This window comes from Lissotriton vulgaris, chromosome 10 (assembly GCF_964263255.1).
Source record: "Lissotriton vulgaris chromosome 10, aLisVul1.2, whole genome shotgun sequence".
NCBI lineage: Eukaryota > Metazoa > Chordata > Amphibia > Caudata > Salamandridae > Lissotriton > Lissotriton vulgaris.
The window spans coordinates 1,066,027,028-1,066,050,680 of NC_141698.1; the positions used below are offsets into that span (position 1 = coordinate 1,066,027,028).

General features: G+C 47.6%; 1 protein-coding gene across 4 annotated transcripts in view; it reads left to right on the forward strand.

Moving 5' to 3' along the window:
- Window positions 1-23,653, forward strand: part of SLC4A7 (solute carrier family 4 member 7) — a 422,082-nt gene that overhangs the window by 393,277 nt on the left and 5,152 nt on the right. For all 4 annotated transcript variants that reach the window (XM_086942128.1, XM_086942129.1, XM_086942126.1 and 1 more), the window contains one exon: window positions 6,419-6,526. In XM_086942128.1, coding sequence (XP_086798254.1) covers window positions 6,419-6,526 — 108 coding nt within the window. The remainder of the gene's footprint in view (window positions 1-6,418; window positions 6,527-23,653) is intronic.

The window sequence follows — 23,653 nt, forward strand, 5'->3', positions numbered from 1 at the left end:
TGCGGAACGTTAACCGCTTCCTCCGGAAGGAGAAGTTCAAGATGCTGACACTGGCTCAGGTCTTAGCTGCTCTGGACCCGGGAGACTGGATGGTAGCGTTGGACTTGCAGGACGCTTATTTCCACATCCCCGTCCTGCCGGCGCTACCTGCGGTTCACGGTAGGCCACGAGCACTTTCAGTTTACCGTGCTCCCCTTCGGCCTTACCAGCGCCCCACGGGTGTTCACGAAAGTGATGGCGGTGGTCGCAGCTCATCTGCGCAGGTTAGGAGTTTGTCTTCCCCTACCTCGACAACGGGTTGTTGAAGGCGGGCTCGCTCCAGACCGTTGTCAGCCACCTCCAGACTACGGCTGACCTCCTGCACCTGCTGGGGTTCTCCATCAATGTGCCGAAGTCACGCCTGTGTCCCTCTCGAAAGCTCCACTTCATCCGAGCGGTTCTAGACTCGGCGCAGTTTTGGGTTTATCCTCCCAAACAGCGGGTTCAGGATATTTAGGCTCTGATTCCCATCTTTCAGCCGTTATCCCGAGTTTCGGTCAGGTTGACGCTGGGGCTCCTGGGGCTGATGGCCTCCTGCATCCTTTTGGTGCATCACGCCAGGTGGCGGATGCGGGCTCTGCAGTGGGACCTGAAGTTTCAGTGGGCCCAGCATCAGGGCAACTTGTCTGACCATGTCTTGATCTCGGAGGGCACTGCAAGACAGTTGCAGTGGTGGCTCACGGACCGAGATTGGGTCAGTGGCAGATCCCTCTCCCTACCCCAACCGGAGCACGTAGTTGTGACGGACGCGTCCCTCCAGGGCTGGGGCGGCCAAATGGTAGAGGCGGAGATCAGAGGCCTCTGGTCTCCGCCGGAGTCCCGGCTCCACATCAACCTTCTGGAGCTGCGGGCGATCTGGCATGCACTGAAGGCATTCCTCCCCTCTGTCCGGGGGAGTGTAGTGCAGGTGTTCAGGGACAACACCACCGCCATGTGGTACTGCAACAAACAGGGCGGGGTGGGGTCGTGGACCCTTTGCCAGGAGGCTCTACGCCTCCGGCAGTGGCTGGAACATCAAGCATGACCCTGGTAGTTCAACACCTGGCAGGTTCCCTGAACGCCAGGGCGGATAAACTCAGCTGTCTGTGCATGATGGATTACGAATGGCGTCTGAACTCTGACGTGGCGCAACGCCTCTTTCAGCAGTGGGGAGAGCCTTGGTTAGATTTATTTGCCACAGAAGAGCACGCGCAATGTCGTCAGTTCTGCGCGTTGGAATTTCCAAGGCGGCACTCGCTCGGAAACGCTTTTTGTCGCGAGTGGAGTTGCGGTCTTGTGTACGCCTTTCCGCCTATACCACTTCTGCCAAGAGTGCTGAAGATCAGGCGTGACCGGGCCCAAGTCATCCGTGTTGCTCCGGACTGGGCACGGAGGTTCTGGTATCCCTAGCTACTCTGCATGTCTGTCGATCCCCCGATTCGTCTGCCCCTTCGGGAGGACCTTCTGTCGCAGCAGCAGGGGACGGTCCTCCACCCAAACCTGTCCAGTCTCCACTTACATGCGTGGAGATTGAGCAGCTGCAGTTGAGGCTATTTGACTTGCCTCCCGAAGTCTGTAATGTCATTCTGGCAGCCAGGCGTCCCTCCACAAAATCGGTATACGCCTGCAGGTGGAACAAATTTGTGGCGTTCTCCTCTTTCTTCTTTCTCTTGCCCAGCAGGGCTCTGCTCTGGGCACTCTAAAGGGCTACCTTTCTGAAATTTCCGCCTTCTTAAGGCTCCCTGATCAGCCCTCTTTAAGTCCCCAGTTGTAAATAGGTGTTTGAAGGGCATCACTCATATGTTTCCTCCAGTTCCTTTTGTGATGCCTAAGTGGGACTTGAACCTTGTAACTTTTCTGATGTGCGCACCCTTTGAGCCACTTCATAACTGTCCTCTTCGCCTCCTTACTCTGAAGACTGCTTTCCTGGTTGCCATCACCTCTGCCGGGAGAGAGTGAGCTCCAGGCCCTTTCTTCTAAGCCTCCTTTCCTTTCAGTCCATCCGGACAAAGTTGTGTTGCAGACGCGACCCTCTTTCCTGCCCAAGGTAGTCACAGCCTTCCACATCGGGCAGTCCATCACTTTGCCCACCTTCTTTCCACCTCCGCATCCCTCGAAAGAGGAAGAGAGGTTACACAGTCTGGACCCAAAATTGCGCTCTCCTTCTATCTGGATCGCACACGCCAGTTCCGGGTGGGTGACCAACTCTTTGTTGGTTACGTGGGCGCTATGAAGGGACGGGCGGTGCACAAACTAACCATTTCTCGATGGGTTGTCTTGTGCATCAAGGCTTGTTACTCTTTGGGTCGAAAGGAGCCTCCTGTGGGGCTTTGTGCTCATTCCACTCGGGCCACGGCGGCTACTACTGCCCTGGGTCAGGGAGTCCCCTTGCAGGACATCTGTCAGGCAGCTACGTGGGCCTCGTTGCACACGTTAGCAAGACACTACTGCCCGGACAGCCAAGTCCGGAGAGATGGCTTCTTTGGGAGTTCCGTTCTCCAGGAATTTCTGGTGTGATCATTGGTTCGCAGACCCACCACCGGGGTTGGTATTGCTGGGGTATCTATTCTAAGGTAAGGAATCTAATACTAACCTGTTTCTTTCACATGCACAAGTTACTTACCTTCGGTAAAGATATATCTGTAAGAAAAAGTAGTTAGTATTAGATTCCTTACCGCCCCACCTATCTTCCCCGTTCTGCGGTTCTAGGGTTACGGTCATCCCCTTTAAGGGCCCTAGTTTCATGGCACCAGTGTTGGTTTTTATCATGGCTTTGCGTTTCTGGCGCGGAAAATTAATGTATAAGAACTGACGTCGGCGCGCGAGGGCGGCGTCCAAGTACTCTGGCGACGTCATCCCGGTGCCGACGACTGATGCGGAGCCGCAGACGACGCCTACCGACGCGCAAGGGTACTGCTACGCAAAAGTTTCCGGATCCAGTCTGACGCTTGGGGGTATTCTAAGGTAAGGAATCTAATACTAACTACTGTTTCTTACAGATATATCATTACCGAAGGTAAGTAACTTGTGCTTTTGTCCGTCTCTGCCTTTCTGCGTCTTCCAGATCAGCCTTCTCTCTTTAAGTCCCCGGTTGTTCAATGTTTTCTTAAAGGCATTACGCATACGTTTCCACCCGTACCCTTCATAATGCCTCAGTAGGACTTAAATCTTGTCTTGAACTTTTCAGATGTGCGCTCCCTTTGAGCCCCTTCATAACTGTCCTTTGCGTCTTCTCACTCTTAAGACCGCTTTCCTGGTTGCTATCACCTCTGCCAGAAGAGTGAGTGAGTGAGCACCAGGCCCTTTCTTCAAAACCTCCTTTCCTTTCTGTTCGTCCGGACAAGGTGGTTTTAAGGACCCGTCTATCGTTTCTGCCAAAGGTTGTCGCGCCCTTCCACATCAGGCAGACCATCACTTTGCCCACCTTCTTTCCGCATCCTTCGAGGTAAGAGGTGAGGCTCCGCCGTCTGGACCCCAAATTTGCACTCGCATTCTATCTGTAGCGTACACAGCAGTTCATGGTGGATGATCAGCTTTTTGTTGGCTACGTGGGCGCCAAAAAAGGTTGGGCTGTGCACAAACGGACCATCTCCCGGTGGGTCGTTCTGTGCATCAAAGCATGTTACTCCTTGGCCAAGATGGTGCCTCCTGTGGGGCTGCGTGCCCATTCGACCAGGGCAAAACACACAAGATGATGGACGGAATGTTGCACATTGGCAAAACATTCACCCCGGTCGCAGACCTGGGTTTAATCCATTGCTGTTTTGCTCACCACGCCACCGCAGTTCAGACATGGCCATATGCAAATCAGTCTTGACCCTGTGCCTCAGGGGAACAGTCCAGCCCGAACTGCCAAGCCATGTCTTCCCTGGACCGGAATCAAGCATCCTAGGACCGGTTCCTGGCTATCAGCCAGGATAGCTTGACTCCAGTGGCGTAGTGAGCACAGGACCCACGTCTGGACATACCCTTCCCACATAGGGCAAACAGCAAAACACACAGTATGATGGACGGAATGTTGTACATTGGCAAAACATTCACCCCAGTCGCAGACCTGGGTTTAATCCATTGCTGTTTTGCTCACCACGCCACCGCAGTTCAGACATGGCCATATGCAAATCAGTCTTGACCCTGTGCCTCAGGGGAACAGTCCAGCCAAACTGCCAAGCCATGTCTTCCATGGACCAGAATCAAGCATCCTAGGACCGGTTTCTGGTTTCAGGGCAACTGCAGCCACTACTGCCTTGTGACGTGGCGTTCCCTTACAGGACATTTGTCTGGCAGCTAAGTGGGCCTCGCTGCACACGTTTACAAAATACTACTGCCTTGACAGTCTGGTCCGGAGAGACGGCTTCTTTGGCCGTTCGGTGCTCCGTGACTTTCTGGTGTAAACTTGTTCGCAGACCCACCACTGGGGTTGGTATTGCTGGGGTATCTATTCTAAGGTAAGGAATCTATCACTAACGTGCCTCTTTAAGATGCACAAGTTACTACTTGTGTAACGATATATCTGTAAGAGACATTAGTGATAGATTCCTTACCGCCTCATCCTCCGCGTTCTGCGAACTGGTTGCTAGGGTTAAGGTCATCCCTTTTAGGGCCCTAGTTTTATGCACGACTGGTCAGTATCTTGCATGGCTCTGCGTTTTGGCGCGGAAAGTAGTGAACAGAACGGACATCAGCGTGCATGGGTAGCGCCTAAGTAGTCTCTGTGACGTCATCTCGGCGCTCACAATGCCGGTGATGGACCCGGAGCCGCACAACGCCACCTACTGACGCGCAGGGGTATTGCTAAGTAAAATCTTCCGATCCAGCCTGACGCCTGGGGAATATTCTAAGGTAAGGAATGTATCTGCAACTAATGTCTCTTACAGATATATCGTTACACAAGTAGTAACTTGTGCTTCACTGCTATGCTACCTCCAGGCTCTGGAAGGTACTGGAAAGGGAAAAGTCAAGAAACTGACATCCGCACGCAGAGGTGGTGTGGTATTTATTCAGCGTGGGCCTCCTGTCAGCATAGGGGGGTGGGGGATATTCCAAGGTGAGAAATCTGCTGTTAGTTTCCACCAGGTAGACGGGTACAGAAGAAAAGTCAATTATTTGTTCAGAAGGTGTTGTTGTTAAATCTTGTGATGTACTCAAAGATCTAATCCATGCCTGGAAGGACCACCATAGTGTAATCTATCAACAAACATGGAACTTAAGACATGCCCTGTTTTAACGGGGTTGTGCGAGGTGTCTCAAATCCCAAAATATTACTGAAAGTTTCATGTGAACATTTCTTGTTCTACCATTAGTAGAATTATGATGACTTTGCATCAACTGGCTAATTTTATATTCCCATAAATCTTTAAGGTTCTTCATTCTAAAGTAGAATGAACTTTCCCTGCCGAAATGACACGTAGTACTGTATGTCACGTATGATGTAATCATGTGTACATAAAATCGTGGAGGTTGAGACACTTGCAGCTTTGCTAGACTTATGCTCCATCTGATGAGAGTACGATTGTAGAGGGCTCACAAATACCTTACTCAAGCTAGACTTCAAAGAAAAGGCTCTGCAACAAGCTCATAGCAACTTTTCTCTTGCTCTTTTACCAGGAAATGTTTGATCAAAGTACCTTATGTCTAACGCCTCCTGCAAGGACGAACCTCCTTTAGTTTACCTGAGCGATATGGATGACACATTGCTCATAGTAGTTGCGGTCCAATCCGCAGTTGCTCTGAATGTGTATCTCCAGAAACGTCCACTATATGTTTGAGTTGGTACTAGGAATTAGTCAGCAATGTTGTTTCTCCCTTTGTCTTATATCAGCATAACCACAGATACTTTGGACTACAGATGGGAGCTCTCTAGGAAAGCAAATCTACTAACTGGTTTCCCCAAGAAAGACTCTTAGTATAGTGTATCCAAAAATGTTTTATATAATGCCTTACACTGCAGTGTTTGCCTTTTCTGAACACTCTTAATAACCAGTACTAACTTAACGCAATGTACTGTTACTAAGTCACCATTAGAAGGTTAAAATAGGCTGTATACTCTGTGGGTAGATCCAACATGTGAATAACAATTCAGCTGAATATTGACTGAAGGTGGGTTGACAAAGTCCCTCTAGGCATATGTATTATAATATTTTATGTATCTTTTTAAATAAGTGGCTGCTAAAGCTGTCTCTAGGCTAGACCTAACAAATAAAATCGTAGAGACCACGGGCTAAGCATGAAAAATTTACATATTTCGATTTGTGTGTGTTTATGTCCTATAAGTGATGAATAATTTCTTTTTTTCTATCATTTCGGTTTGGGATAATGCCTGTCTGGGAACTAACATACGTGACAGTTGTTGACAAGAATGCAGGTATTCTTTACTAACCAAAAACATCTTTGTATTCTTTAGCCTTGACCCGTCCATCGTCAATATATCCGATGAAATGGCCAAAACTGCACAGTGGAAAGCTCTTGCCATGAACACCGACAATGTCAAACTAACCAAAGCTAGTCTGAGGTAGCTATCCAATTGTTTTTATTTTACCAAGCATCCCTAATAGAGAAGAAACAAGTGGCTTTGCTTTTGGATGGCTACAAAGTATGACATTAACTGTTTGTCATGTAGGGCAGCATTAAATGTTGTCTTCTACAGTAATTGTATGTTTGTAGGATTTTGCAACTCGCCCTGTGCTTGTAGTGAAATGTTGTGCTCTTTACAAAGAAGTACAGATTGCTTCAATGAAACCGGACACATTGAAGCCTGTGACTAGTTGACAAAAGGAATGGGATGAATGTCTTCCAGAGAAATGCTATATGCAGACTGTGTCGAAAAAGACCATTATTTAGGCAAATGCATCTTAAGTAAGGGTGAGTGTAATTTTTTTAACATAATTATTCAAAATTCCTCCATAATTATCCGTAATGAGCAAAGTGCAAACTGACAACGTTCCCGATAAAATGAGGTCCGTTATCACTCCACAAAAGTCTACAAACACCATAACGAGGAAAAAATTACTTCAAAAGCACCTTTGCCGTAGTAATTGCAGTATGGTCCTTTGTAGGGTACGCCTCAATCCATTTACTGAAGGCACATACCACCACCAAGACATACTTAAGATTATTGCAGTTTAAGCTGAATATAATCCATCTGCAAAACTTCAAAAGGTGCAGTTGGTGTAGAAAACGCTTCTGCTGGAGTTCGTGTCCCTTTTCCAGGATTGAATTGCAAGCAAATCATGCAGGACTGTACTACTCTCTTAGTTGTGCTTGCAATTTCTGAATGCTCCCAAACTTGCGTAAGCAATTTCACTATTGCTGAAGCTCCAACATGTGCTAGCCCATGTGCCATCTGAACCATAGGTTGTACAAAAGCTATAGGCAACTTCCATTTATCCATCTGTTTGTTTCGCCAACAACCTTCATCATCCAACTCTCCATCCTTAGACCATTGCTCCCGTTCTTTATCAGAAGCGGTCCTCTGTATTTCTAATAATTCTTTCCTAGCATGATGCCACCGCTCAGCTTGTGACCTCACTACATACATGGAAGTAGTGTCAGGCTGCATCGCAGTCTCACGTGCCACTCGATCTACAAAAGCATTTCCTTGTCCCACCTTATCAGTTACTTTCTTGTGCGCACTACATTTCACTATAGCTATTTTCTTTGGATATGTTAATGCAGTCAAAAGATTATGCACTAGTTCTCCGTGCATTATTTGCATCCCGTGTGATGTCAGAAAACCTCTTTCCTTCCAGAGCAGGCCAAAATCATGCGCCACTCCAAAAGCATAGCGGCTATCTGTATAAATGTTCACACGCAAACCTGTACTAAGCTCACATGCCCGTGTCAAAGCTATTAGTTCTGCTGCTTGAGATGACTTCTGTGGTATGCGAGCTGTCTCCACTATCGTGTGAAGCGTAGTAATAGCATATGCGGCTGAAGTTGTACCATCCGGTAACTTCAGACAAGACCCGTCAACCCAAAGTTCTCCATCTACATCTGGAAGGGGCGTATCTTGCAAATCAATACAACCCTTTGTCTGTTCCTCAGTCAGGAAAATACAATCATGTGTTTCTTGTGCCTCAGGCTGAGTCACCGGAAATGGCAATAGCGTGCCTGGATTTAGTGTTGCACATCTCCAATGTAATATGAGGGGCTAACAGCGTTAACGCATATCCTATTAGACGAGTGCTAGTTAAATGCTGTGTCTTTGTTTGATTCAAAAGGGCATCAACAGCATAGGGTACCAGCACCAACAGCTTATGTGATAAAACTATCCCTTCACTCTGGCGTATTGACACAGCTGTTGCTGCAACCGAGCGAAAACATCCAGGCAACGCTCGAGCAACAGGATCAAGCACTGCTGGAAAAATATGCACAAGGACGTTGCTTATTGCCATGTGTCTGCACCAAAACTGACTGCACATCCATCTCTCTCGTGTACATACAATGTAAAGGGCTTCGTGTAATCTGGAGTACCTAATTCTGGTGCTGAACAAAGGGCTTGTCGTAACTGTCGAAGCATTCTCACATTCATCTGTCCATGGAAGGGGTATTGGAGTGTCTTTTGTCAAAAGGGCTAACAAAGGCTTAACAATGTATGAAAATCCTAATATCCATTGCCTACAAAAGGAAGTAAGACCTAGAAATGCTCAAACGTCTTTCTGTGTAGAAGGTACTGGTGTGTCTAAAATTGCCTGAATGCGATCTGATGTGAGTGCACATCCCTCCTTAAACAAAAGGTGACCTAAGTAGGTTACCTTTGTTCTACAATACTGCAGTTTCTTTTTCGATACTTTGTGATGATGTGAAGCAAGGAAAGAAAGCAAGGACAAAGTGCATTTTTCACATTGTTCAGGGGTATTGGCTGCCAACAAGATATCATAGACATATTGTATGAGTGCCACACTTTCGGGCAGAACAAAAGTCAAGTTGTCTCTTTAATGCTTGGCTGTAAATACTGGGGCTCTCAGTATAGCCTTGAGGAACTCTACAAAATTTATACGATCGATTATTCAAAGTGAAACCGAACAGATATCGACTATCAGGATGAATAGGGATCGAAAAGAAAGCGTTCTTCAAGTCTATAACGAAGAACGGGGTTGCAGTAGGTGGAAATAAAGTAAGAAGTGTTGTGATGTCAGAAACCACTGGGTATTGTGGCACCACTATCTTATTCACTTCTTGTAAGTCTATTATGAATCGATAGATCCGAGTGTCAGTGTCTTTCTTCAGAATTGGGAGAATCTGACTGTTACAGACATTAAATGGAACTTCTTCAACAACCCCAACTTCAGTAATATCTTGTACAATTCGTGTGAGTGCTTCCTGACCCTCCTGTGAAATTCTATATTGAGGCAAACGTGGTAACACAGCTCCCTCCTTTACACTAATTTGCACCGGTGGAATAACCATCTGTCCCACATCAGTATCTGAAGTAGCCCACAAAGTGTCAGGTAGGGAGGCTAATGCAGTATCTTCTTTACCAAGACAAGCTCTTTCCATTACAGGGTAGTTGTCATTCAAAATCACATGTACTCCTTCAGGGGAACATCTTATTGTGGCTCTGAAATACTTGAGCATATCAAGGCCCACAATATTATCTGGTGTATTTGGGGAGAGCAAAAACTGGCATGGTGCAGCAAATATATCAACATGAAATGCAAGTGGTTGTGACAATGGGCTAAGGGAAGGTGTTCCATCGAACCCTATCGATGTGATTGTTAAGCCAGACAGGGGAGCCCTCAGAAGCATTTGTTTAGACAGAGCGCAGCGAGTAGCTCCTGTATCAACCAGAAACTGATCAGTAGAACCCAAAACATGTGCTGTAACATAAGGACCCCTCTGATCTACTGGAACTTCAACTGATTCCTTACCCCATCCTATGCTATCCTATGCATAAGCAGAATCGTGTAAATCAGGATGCGCATAATCAGACATCTGGTATTGGTTGCGCCTGTCGAGTATTGAACCCATTTTGTACCCGTACATTAGAATCAAACCTAGCGCGATCGTTCGTGTTGCCCCTAGGACCTGAATATCCCGCGTGATTTCTCATTGGTCCCAGCACCACGGGCATAGCGTTGTGAGCGCAACAATGGACACTCATCTGCCCAGTGGCCAAATTTCCTACAATACGCGCATTGATCAACAGCCAGATTCGAACGAGTGTAGAAAGAACCATAAAATCCTTGTTCGCCTCTATCATTACCTCTAGGAGGTGGGCCATAAACCTGCGATAACATAACCTTTGTTTTTAATTCCTTAGACTTTTTATCCTCACTACCCTTCGCTTCTAGTTCCTGAAGCTCGTAATATTGAGCCATCGTCAGGAGAGAAGCCGGAGACGAGGTGGTCCAAGAGCTTTCACTAGCTTTTAAACGGCTAGCCACTCCTGGTAATAGATTTGTAACGTATTTATCTACAAACAAATGTCGGCCCGTATCGTCCGTTAGCGACTGGCCACTATAATCATGAAGTGCTTCCTCGAAACGCGTAAAGAAATCTGAAACCGATTCATCTGTCTTTTTCTTACACAATGCTAAAATAGTCCATTCAATCTTTTTAGGGGGAATAATAGTTTTTAGCTTAGTTAGTATTGCAACAGGGAGGTCTAAAATCAACTGACATGGCTTTTTCGCTGGTTCCCTATTCTCGTCTTCCGCCTCTATCTCCTTCCATAATACCCCATACGCTGCGCGATCATCAACTTTACGCACAGATCGCCACATATCAGGCGGCAACATTAGCCTGAAGAATAAATAAATATCAGCGAACATCCTGGTACAAGAATTTATGGCTCCCTCAACTTCCTCATAGAAAGCGACTGGATTTTTCCACGGGTCAGGCAATGCAGCTTTAAGTAATTAATTATGCAGATGGGATGCACTCCTTGTCTTCACATTTAGTCCAGCTTGTCCCTTGTTCCTCAAAGAATGCGTGCAAGCTGGAAAGGCGCCCTGCCCAAATGGCGCCGTGGTAATCAACGACTTCAAAGGATGTGGCGTCCACTCGCCCCAACCAGTTGCACTGCTAACTGGAGCCATCTTGGCGGCCATATATTGCACTTTTTCCACCATGCAAGAACATGACAAATGCAGAATTCGTCCAAGGCAGTGTATTTATTAAAAAATCCTAATACATTTCGGGCGACGAGCCCCCTTCTTCAGAGGTCACTGCTGTGCACTTGTTAAAACCGTCCATCTTCCTCTCCCTTCTTGCAAGAGGTCAGGAGAGGCACAGCGCGAACATAAGAAACATGGAAAAAAGCATATTACTCGGAGTGTGGATTCAAGCATAAAGACAGAACTAAATAGGAAGTGCAAAAAGGTGAAAATGTTGAAACCTAAGGAAATTATGGTGGAAAAAGTGCAATATATGGCCGCCAAGATGGCTCCAGTTAGCAATGCAACTGGTTGGGGCGAGTGGACGCCACATCCTTTGAATGCAGCTTTAAGTGCCATGACATCTGCCCTATTCCAGGGAGTGTACACCCAATTATAAATAAAATAACCATTAGCATCTACAGAAGACTTATCACTTCTACCCGCTCCCTTAGGAGGAACATATAAAGGCGCAGCCTCTCGCATAGGTTTTGCATGCACTATTGCGGTCTTATCTGTTCCACAGATAGATGATTGTTTCCCGCCGAGCGAATCCGTCCGTGCATCTGCATCTGTTTTCTGTTTCTCCTCTCGCATACGAAGCGCCTCAGTTCGTAGTTTGAACAACCGTCTTATCGTATCAGCCACCTGGGGGAGAGTAAAAAGCCCATTACGTATTTGCTTACAATCGGCTGCTACATCATCAGGTTCTAAAACACCAGAGTCTTTCCGAAACATGTCAACAACTTCTTCAGCAAAATGCTCGGTAAAATATAATCGCTCTGTCCTGCCACCCCTGTAAACTATCTAAGATGTTAGAAACAGTAACAGAATCACAAAGTGATTGACGAGCAGTCTTTCTAAGTTCTGCCGCACGTTCGACCGACAGAATAGAGCGAGCATCTGTTTTTGTTCGATCTGCCCTGGAATCGTCATCTTCGTCAGATGGAGCGGACGGAACGGCATACGGAGGCTGAGTACGATCTTGCAATGAGAAATAATCTTGTGATTTATTAATGACAGGATAAAGAGGTTGCTGAACAGCATATTGGGCAGATATCTGTGATCTGCGCTCCTTCTCCTGTCTGTCTTCCAATTCTTTCACTTCTTTCTTCCTTAATTCTTGCGCTTTTTCATGCACATTCTTCCGTTGCTCTTTCTCAATCCGCGCCTGCTCAAGTTTCTCACGCTCACGTACTTCTTTCACCCACATTCGTACACATTCAAACATATCTTGTCTAGATTTCCACTCAAACATACACTGTTCCACATACTAAATCTTTCGCATATCAAATGAACCATACATTGGCCAACGTAACTCAGGATCCTGACGAGTGTATTTCCGCCACAATGTGCTGTACTGTATAGAAGAAAGACTATATTTAATATGCATCTCTCGATTAGGCGTCCCTTCTGGTGGAGCCGGTTGCGATTCCTCAAGTTTTAACCTGTTATTTCCACAAAAGCAGCACATCCTACGAAGTGCGCTAAGAGCAGGCATGCCAAAAATAGTGCAAAATATGCTGTATTATAATCAAAGTAGCACTTAAGGTATCTTTAATACGATGTGCCGTTCAAATCAGTCGCAATTTTTTTTAGAGAAAAATCTCCTCATTACCAGCCTATATGTGTTGCAACACATATATTCCACTTACACATACACATCGACTAGTCATACCAATCCAAAATTGCCACAGCAAGCATATCCTAAAACTGCCTTGCCAATCCCAGGCTTCCAAAACCCACAGCAAGTACCGTACAACAGTTCTTACCAATCACAGGGCGTCCAGATTCCAACTGCCAAGTTCTAAATTCGACCAAACGGCCACTGCACGCAAGCCAACAGAAGAGATCTGTCGAGGACCGGCACCACCTGATGGTCAGATCGGAAAGAGAGGAACCACGCCTTGGATGGCAAGACTCTGGTCTCTTCTGGCAGTGATCACGACCGCGGCGACATTCCAATCCTTTGTCACGACTACTCCTTCGGACATCTGAGTCGCCGATGAGCCCCACGTGTCGGGCGCCAATTGAAGTAAGCAAGCCTCAGCAAGGCCTACCAGGGCAAGGGGTTCGCCCTTCTCTGCACAGTCCTTGGACCATAGGAAGAAGTTGGCACAGGAACTGGAAAATACAAAAGCATAGTTTATTAAACCTTTAAAGGTGGTACTACAGACCACACAACACCCTTCAGTATTGCATAGAGTAGCACACCGAACTAAAGCATAAGGCCCCTTTTATACACAAAGAGGGGGCTCAAAAGAAGGCGGTACAAACACGGAGCATGATTTATGACCATATAAGGACATTTCAGAACACAATCGATACATGGGTGGAGTTAACGGTTCTTGAGACCCCCAAAGCACATTCCTATCTGATACTAATCACTAACAGATGTGGACTCTACTGGGCATGCGCTAACACACAAAGGATGCTAATTATAGCCTGTTGCTGGGCAGATTCCAAGTGCAGTTAACAAGGAGGTAGGATAAAACTCGTGGCGAGCACATGGCAATGTATGGCATACAAAATGGCCGCCACTAATACAAAATGGAGTCGGTTCAATTGCTACGACAATGGCCAAATACAACATGTCTTCTGCTAATGCTTAACCCAATCGCCGTTGATTTACAACACCACGACCCAAAGTCGTGCTCCGACTGTTTGGCCATGGATCTGAAGTCTATGCGGGATTGGTCCCGAATGCTTTTGGAGGGCTGGCAGTCTGCTCCGCGCCACTCCTGCTCAATGGGAAGGTCTCTACCAATCGCAGAGCCACTACACCTCATCCAAGTCTTCGCACTCTTCGGGTGAGTCGAAGCCCAAGCAGGTGAAGAAGCACCGCCGCTCTTTGACTTCTCCTCGTTGGTTGACTGACGCAACACGGGATCTGGAGTGTCGTTGCTCTAAGGCTCCATATCCGGCGCCTAACTCAGGAATGACTCCGCACCTCCCCCTGTTTCCGGGAGCCGAGGTGACCCCTGCCCAGCTTTGTATGTTCGAAGTAGCCCTCCATCATATATTTGGGCAGCCAGACTCTGCTGGTGCGCCTTTGGGCCCCACGTAGTTGGTTCGGGGGCCCTGGGCGGGCCTTTGATGCCGGCGTCTCTGAAGGGGCCCGTGGATCCAGATTGTTGCTAGTCGACCTTCCCTGGCGCCAATCCCGACGAAGTCTCCCCCTGGCCATGCCCGACGTGTTCCCCATCCCCAAGGTAGACTCTGAACTCTGTACCATCCAGTGCCGGAATCCGGCACTGGATGGTACTTTTGTTCCCTTGTTTATCCCAGGTGTTCCCTATGGCCCTGAGGGTGGTGATGAGGACTGGGAGGGGTCGCTGGACTCTTTGGCAGACCAGCGGGAAGAACCGGACTGGAGAGAGGAATTTGGTGACGCCAGTGGTCTGGACACCTCTCCAGACCTTGGCATGCTTTCTCCCCCTACTGTGGCCTCTGAGGAGGGGGCGTCCTATGCAGTGGTGGTTTATAGGGGACCCGAGGCCTTAGCCCTGGAGCCCCCTACAGTGGTAGTCAGGACTAATCTCCTGACGGAGGTGCTTCAACCGGCAGCAACTTCCTCTGAACCCCTCTTGCCCTTTAGTGAAGCCCTCACAGACATCCTTTTGGGCACTTGGTCCTAGCCCAGCACAGGGGCTCCTGTGGAACGAACGATTGCCCGCCGGTTCGGGGTGACCCCATCCACTTGTTCTCTTCCTCCAGCTTGGCACTGCCATCTGTGTACACCGCTAGTCTGTTGGGTCTGCACTCCCCTACCATCTGGGATACAGTTGCGCAGGTGCTGCCTCCGTGTCCGGAGGAGGCCCGGGCCATTTTCTCCTAAGCTGTGGCAGATGGGATAGAAGCAGCAAAAATTCACAATTGGCTACGGAAGGGGCACCCCACCACATCTAACCCATTCCAGCCACCAGTTCACGCAAGCTGCCCAACCTCTGCGTGGCTGCAGACGTGGGACCCAGTAACGCAGGTCTGGGAACCAGCGGGCACACCAGAACTCCCAATACCCCCTGCCTCCTCCCCTGCAGCAGCCTCCAAACCCTCCTAGTCTGACCTTTCAGGCCCATCAGCGGCCAGTGGGTGGCAGGATTCGCCATCACCTCCCCCACTGGTAAACTATCACGTCAGACAGGTGGGTTTTGCAGATTGTCCGAAGGGACTACTCCCTTCCCTTCAAGACTACCCTTCCCTCCATGCCACGGTCTTTCAGTCTCATTTCGGAGGATCATTTGGTGCTTCTCCGCCAGGAAGTCTCTGCTCTTTTGGCCAAGGGAGCTATCAAGAGGGTCCCAGCATCAGAAGTTGGTGGTAATTGCTATTCCCACTACTTTCTTGTGCCCAAGTAGGACAAAGGCCTGTGTCCTATCCTAGACCTCAGGGCCCTCAACCCCCTCATCCGGAAGGAGAAGTTCAAAATGCTAACCTTGGCTCAGGTCCTATCTGCCCTAGACCCTGGAGACCAGATGGTGGCGTTGGACTTGCAGGACACCTATTTTCCGCATCCCCGTCCTGCCAGCCGACAGACTTACCTATGGTTAACGGTAGGCCACGAGTATTTTCAGTTCACCATGCTCCACTTCGGTCTTACCAGTGCCCCTCGGGTGTTCACGAAAGTGATTGCAATGGTCTGCGCAGATCTGGGGTTCCAGTCTTACCCTATCTTGATGACTGTTGAAGGCGGGCTGGTCCTAGGCTGTCGTCTCCCACCTCCAGACTACGGTAGATCTCCTGCATTCGCTGGGGTTCACTATCAAAGTGCCGAAGTCATACCTGACTCCCTTTCATTGGAGCTGTTCTGGACACCGTGCAGTTTCGGGCCTATCCTCCCGAGCAGCAAGTCTGGGATATTTGGGCAATGATACTGATGTTTCATCCTCTATCCCGGATTTTGGAGAGAATGACCGAGACTGCTGGGCCTCATGGCCTCATGCCTCCTGCTGATGGATCATGCCAGGTGGCATATGCGGGCTCTGCAGTGGGACTTGAAGTTCCAGTGGGCGCAGCATCAGGGGAATTTTTCCGACTAATTCCAGATCTAGGAAAGAATTAAGCAACAACTGCAGTGGTGGTTTACAAACCAGGATTGAGTCGGGGGCAGATTGATCTCCCTTCCCCAACCAGACCTCACGGTGGTGACTGATGCATCACTCCTGGGATAGGATGGTCACAATGGAGAGGTGGGAATCAGAGTATTTTGGTCTCCTGTGGAGTCCGGGCTCCTTATCAACCTGTTGGAGCTTTGGGCGATTCCCTTGGCAGTTAAGGCATTCCTTCCCACACTCAACGGGAAGGCAGTGCAGGTGTTCAGACAACACCACCGCCATGTGGTACTGCAACAAACCGGGCAGTGTGGGGTCATGGACCCTTTGTCAAGAGGCTCTTCGCCTTTGGACATAGCTGGAAAATCAGGGCATGACCCTGGTGGTTCAAAACCTGGCAGTTTCTCTGAACGCCAGGGTGGGCAAACTCAGCTGTCAGTGCCTGGTGGATCACAAATTATGTCTTTACTCCGAGGTGGTGCAAGGTCTTTCTCAGCCGTGGGGAGAGCCTTGGTTGGATCTGTTCGCCACCGAATAGAACACGCATTGGCAGTAGTTTCCAAGGCAACACTCACTCAGCAATGCTTTTTGTCACAAGTGGAGTTGCGGCCTTCTTTATGCCTTTCTGCCTGTACCACTTCTGCCCTGAGTGCTGAAGATCAAGTGCGACCGGGCCCAAGTCATTCTTATGGCACCGGACTGGGAACGAAGACATGGCTATCCCTCCTCTGATCAGACTGCCCCTTCAGGAAGATCTTCTATCGCAGCAGACTGTCCTCCACCCTATCCTGTCCAGCCTCCACCTCTTTGTTTGGAGATTGAGCGGCGACCTTTAATAGCTTTTGACCTTCCTCCCGAAGTTTGTAATGTCATCTTGGCTGCCAGGCATCCCTTCCATAAGACTATACGCCTGTCGGTGAAACAAGTTTATGGCATGGTGCACAGCAAAGCCCGTGGATCCCCTTTCTGCCCCTCTTTCTGAGGTTCTTTTGTTCTTTTTCTCTTTGGCCCTGCAGGGCTGTGCTCTGGGCACTCTTAAAGGCTACCAGGCAGCCATTTCTGCTTCCAGATCATCCCTCTTTGTTAGAGTACCCTATTGTAAGTAGGTTCTTTAAAGGCATTATTCATCTCTTTACTCCATCTCCTTTCATAATGCCTTAGTGGCACTTGAACCTTGTTTTGACTTACCTTATATTTGTTCTCTTCGAGCCTCTTTACATCTGTCCTCTTAAGCTACTCACTCAGAAGACTATCTTTCTTGTTACCATCACCTCTGCTCGCATAGTGAGTGAGCTTCAGGCTTTATTCTAAGCCTCCTTTCTTCTCGGTGTATCCAGACAAAGTTGTGCTTTGAGCGAGGCCCTCGTTCCTACCTAAAGTTGTCACTCCTTTTCACATCGGACAGACTATTACTCTGCCCTCCTTTTCCTGCCTCTGCACCCTTCCAAGGAGGAGGAGAGACTCCACCATCTGGACCCGAAACGTGCTCTGCCTTTCTACCTTGAGCGCACAAAGGATTTCCGGGTGGACGATTAACTCTTCGTTGGCTATGTGGTTGCCAAGAAAGGTCGGGCTTTGCAAAAGTGTACCTTCTCTGTCGGTCTTCCTTTGTATAAAGATTTGTTACGCTTTAGCTAAAAAGGTACCTCCAGTGGGGCTGCAGGCTCATTCCACTAGAGCTAGGGCAGCAACCACTGCTTTGTCACTTGGAGTCCCACTCATTGACATCTGCCAGGCAGCCACTTGGGCTTCTATGCACACGTTCACCAGACATTACTGCCTGGATAGTCCAGTCCAGAGGGATGGCTACTTTTCCTGTTCGGTCCTCCAGGGCTTTCTGGTGTGAACTTGGTGTGCAGCCCCTCCTCCATTTCTGGTATTGCTGGTGTATCTATTCTAAGGTAAGGAATCTAGAACTAATAGTCTCTTTCAGATGAACAAGTTATTTACCTTCGGTAACGATGTATCTCTAAGAGACCTATATTAGTTATAGATTCATTACTGCCCCACCCATCCTACCCGCTCTGCCAACTGACTTCTAGGGATAGGGACTCCTTTGCAGGGCCCTAGTGTGGTGCACTAGTGGTCAGTGCCTTTCATGACTCTGCACTTCTGGTGTGGAAAGTAGTGTCAGAACTGACTGCGCTTGCGGGGCGGCATATTAGTAGGCACTGCGATGTCATCCCTGCCACCACGACGATGGATGCAGATTTACAAATGCCTCCTACCGACGCGCAGGGGTACTGCTAAAGACATTTTTTCCGGATCAAGTCCGACGCCTGGGGGTAATTTTAAATTAAGGAATCTATATCTCATATGTCTCTTACAGATGCATCGTTACCGAAGGTAAGTAACTTGTTAACCCCAACCATTCCCCCTCTCAACCCCCCTCATTCCCCCTTCCCCCCTCTCCCGGATCCGGAGCAGTGCCACTTGTGCTACTGCGACCTTACAGCACCGAAGATGTGTTGCATCAGTGGGTGGTAGGAATTTTGTGTATCACACAGAGTCACAAATCTTCTCCTACACAGGTTTGCAGGGCATCCTATGTAAGAAAACGTAGTACTACACAACTCGCACCACCCTATACTCCTTTGAGTTTTGTTTTTGGAGATGGCTGTGTTTAGTGGGCTTCCCTGAGCAGCGACCAAGCCCTGGACAAAATACGGCTTCTACCCACCACTAGAATGGGGTACATTTTTCCACCGAAATTTGATATGTCTTCAGATTGTTTTTTAAGACCTTTCCTTTTGTGGATTCTGCAAACCCTGTGTAACTTTAGAATCCGAAGCAAGATGCGTATTTGGCATGGGTACCTTATGTGGGGGAGGGGAGGGGACTTGAGGCTTGAGCAGGAATTGCTACAAATTTAAAGAAAAAGCACTCAACCTAGTGGTGGGAGGGTGGGGGGAGGTAGTGTGAAGGAATCATCAACAGCTAAGCATCTCAGTCTTGAGACCATCTTTTGACTGATAGGAGTGCCAAGTCAAGCCATTAACGTTGCTTAGAATATGTTCATTGCGTTGTCGCCTAACCATACATTGTTTTCATGAAGTTAGTCATTCGAGTGTCCATAGTTATAGTATCAAAGGTGCATAATTTGTAAGATTAGTAAGTGACACGGTTAATCATGATCTTTGTTTTTAGGATTGGGTGTGTGCTTCACAACTTACTATAAAGCACTAATTGAAACCAGTCCCTGAAAGTGAACTTTCTTTAGATTCTGTATGTTGGAACTCTCAATTTTAATTGGACCGATACTTTTTTCCAGAAAAGAACCTATTTAGTAAAGGGTCTGAGTGTTTTTAGGATGCTTCTTGATGTGAGTACGCTTAAAAAGAATCTAAATTTGTGGAAGATGCACATAATGAAGAATCCTTTCCATGGGGTAAGTAACCTTTTCAGATTTTTTTTTTGTTGTAGTTTGTTTTTTGTGTAGCATTAGAGAAAAAGAGAATTGTCTTAATTAGTTTTGTAAGCAAATCGTTTTTTCTGTACAGGTAGGTTGCTGCGATTACAATGTAAAGCATGCTCTTTTTCAGCCATATTTATGTATGCTTCTTGTTTGTCCCATACGTCTTCACAGCAGTTTGATAACAATAACATCCTTGTGTTCCACTAACTAACTCCTGTTCTGGTACAGGCTAGACGATAATGACTTCTTCCCACGCAGTACTTGGGTCTAAGACCATACAAAGTGAGTTTGGCCTTCCCATGAACTAAGGTGTTTTAGGCATTAGTGGTATTTTTGAGGGATGTGTACATTGTGTTGTAGTTAATGTTGCCTTGATGTTTGATTGTTCCATGTCGTCCACCCAGCTCCCCACCCCCATTGTTTTGGTGTAAAGTTGGTGTTTCCTTAATGTTTTATTCTTCTTGATTTAATGCATGTCTGAGATAGCACCTTCCTGTATTCTGGTCTCAAATGCAGCACCCATGCCATCTGTCTTCCCCTATATTGACGTATTGAGCTGCGTGACTGTTCCATCCACACTTCTCAGATTCTACACATTTCTTGTGTGACTGCCAAATCGTACAGTTGCGTTTAATTAATAAATAGTGAGCAATTCTTATACTTTACCAGCATTTTCTGATGTATACTTCTACTTGTAGATTCCTCACCTTTTTAATATCTTTATGTCCGATACTGGATCAGAACACTTTTGCCATACCTCTTTACTGCTGGTTGGCGTTGCTGGCTCCATCTCTGTGGCAAAAGTAGTGCAAGCACAGTGTCATTGGAGCCATGTATTGCCACCCTGGCACACCAGCATCAGTTTACCTTTTTCCACGCTCTTCGAGACGGATCCGGAGCTACTCTCTGGATTTTTCATTCTTCTAAAAAGGAAGGTAGGCTTTAGGACTTGCCGCTCCTTCAGTGGACTAATGTCCCTTTCCGACACCCACTAGATCTGCCTGTGATGATTGAGGCCGAAGTAGAACTCCCAGCTGTGCAACAAATGGAGCTTCTTTCACACCAAGGCCTTTGTGGAGTGGGAGGCAAGTTTTTTTTGGGTTTTATTTTATTTTTTAATTTTTGTATTCTTTTCATGGCATTGGCCTTTGATGAGCTTGATGCTGGTTGAGGTCCTGTTCAACTGTCCTCCAATGAAAGACACAAGAAGAGGAGTAGAAGGGTCCTCATCAACACTCAACTTAAAGGTTCTGAAGTGGGTCACCTTGACACAATCCACCTCCAGTCGAGTCCTCTTCATAGCGCCATGAAACTGCTCGGTGTCCGCGCTCTAGAAATACTTTTAAACTCAAACTCAACCTGAGTATGTCGACCTCACTCAGCCTGAGGTCACAACAGCTGCTGCACCAACTCCGGGCACACTGTCGTTCTTCCCCACATTCCCTCATGAACGTCAATTTACCAAAATGCCAGGGGTAGCGAAGTGACATGATAAACCTTTTGACCATAATGATGTCACAGGAAGTGACATCATATGACCCTTGATCCTGCATTGTCCCAAGAAGTGATGTCACGTAACCTTAATCCTGATGACTTCACAATTAATATTTCTGAATTTACATAATTGCATAATTAATATTCTCCTAGGGGTAGCATATGGGGGGGGATTCTCTTCCCTGAGAAGAGTAGGAAAAATGGGCTTTATTCGTGCATGTTAATGCACAATTTTCACATTTTGCTAAAGTCATAGGCGCTTAAAAAAGAAGACAATATATTTAAGTCCTATTGTGGTGTGGCAGACTACTGAAATCTGACAGTCCCCATGAGTTCACCCAGTTAGGTTCTTAAAATGTCCTATGGGTGCCCCAGTAAATAAAAAAAAAAATTACCTCCATTACTAGGACAAGCATTTTGCCATGGAGGCCTCTTATGCCTAAACATTACATACAATATGCGAGTGACAGAATGTCCCTAATACTGCTTCTCTTGCACTATGGAAGTACCTTATGTCAGGTTACGTCTAAAGTGTCAAGGACCACATTTTGTCATGGGTTGCCCCATGACCTTGCCACAGTTGGCACATTGGAGGAAATTCTTGCCATATGGGAAGACATTACCAGCAGATTGCCACAGGTGTCAACTATGCCAAGCATTTTCTCCAGGAGGCCAGCGATGGCCTTTTTTCATGGGTGCTCCATGCCAAAATTGTCCTACAGAGTGCCAACAGTACCATTTTGCGGAGTGTATCCCCTATGCACGTATTGCCTCCAGTATTCCAGTGCCAATGTTTTTTAAGAGTGCTTCCATAAGCCAAGAAGTATGCCAGGTTCATCAGTGGATCTGCAAGCATAACACATGCTCACATTTACTTAGTCACACTCATTCTATCATTAGCACTGACTTGCACTCATTGATTTTCACCTACTCTTGTGCACTCTCTCTCACCCTGAATCACTCACTCTTACTCCTTTTGACACACATCCACTATCCCATATACAGACATGCTTACACCCAAACTCACTCACATCCACATGCACGCCCACTTGTATTAAAACCATTATTCTTTTTGTCACAAAGATGCAAGTGAAGGTCCAGATCTTTCTGCTCCACTTTTTATTACACTAATAGTGAATAATAAACTAATATTCACTAATAATGTAATAAAAATGACCCGGATACGAGATTAGACCCTGGCTCTGCTAACGTGAGACACGCTTGTGTTCTTGGCACTGTTTTGCCAACTCTGAGGCCAGGGGTTGCAAAGGCAGTGCCAGGAGTAGGAAGGGGCAAGCTCCTAAATAACGTCCCTGCATTCTCTCGCTTTCACCACCCACCCTTCTGGTGTACTCGAAGATCCCAACACCTAGAATCTAGCAGGCCTAGTTCCTCCACAACCTGATTGAGTTATTCAGGTATTTGTTGCTCCCCTATGGTGCACTAATGGGACTCCTTGGTGCTCCATTTGGGTTTATGCAGGCCGATCTTCTGTGCGATTTGAACCCTAGAGGAACTCCTCATGGGAAGCCTCTGGCACAGAGGCCCTTGCTAGTGACCCTCCAAGAATGCCTACACAAGGGCTGCCACCGGAATCACTGTCTCTTCAAAGAGACCTCCGTCAAAGACCCAGGCAATCCTGATGAAGTTTAGGAGGGCGACCCAAAGGATAGCCGAGTAGGTGCGGTATAGAGGAGCCTGAGCCTGAACCAACTCTGTACCAGCGTTACTGGCTGACCGCGGATGACGTTTTGGGCTCTGATTCAAACCATATGCCGAAAGGGGTGCCTTCATTATTAGAATGATTGCATTGAGGCAGACAACTTGTCGTCGTCCCCCCCCCCCCCCCCTCCCCCTTCCGCCCAGTATTCAGATCCTGCACATGATCTGCCGTTGCAGAATACCAGTGGCCTGGATGACCCTCCCACACACACACACTCCTCCCCCAAAAGACAGATTGTGTATCCCTTATATCACATCCATTTGCAGCCAAACGTTTGAGATGCAGTTCCTGGTGCAGGTTCCTGTGGTGCTGAAAACAGAACATTGGATGGCGTCACTCAACTCACAGAATGCATATTTTCACATACTGGTCCGGAAGTCACACAGCAAGTACCTGCAATTCATGGTAGGTTCTGCACATTACCAGTTTGTCTCCTTCCAGTTCTGGTTAACCTGGGCGCCTATAGTTTCTCTGAAGGTGACAGCAGTGGATGTGGCGCATCTGCACAGGTCAGGAATGAGTGTTCCAGTACCTTGGCATTTGGCTGCTCAAGGCTGGCCTGCTGCAGTTGGTGTCGGACCCCCTACAGAAGCCCGCCTCCCTACTGCTCGATTAGAGATTTTCTGTCAATGTACCCATGTTCCAAATAGAACCCTTTCAGCACCTCCTGTTCACTAGGCGGTACAGCAAGCAGCACTTTTTAAAGCCTTCCTTCTAAGGGATCTGATGTATTCGAGACATGATTGGAGTGGTGTGGCTCACTAGTTAGAGGCGGCAGACCCGAGAGCAGAGGACGGCCCGGGACCAGGGTTCAATTCCCGACGCGGCAGGGTCGTGGACCAGGGTCAGCGGACTCGAT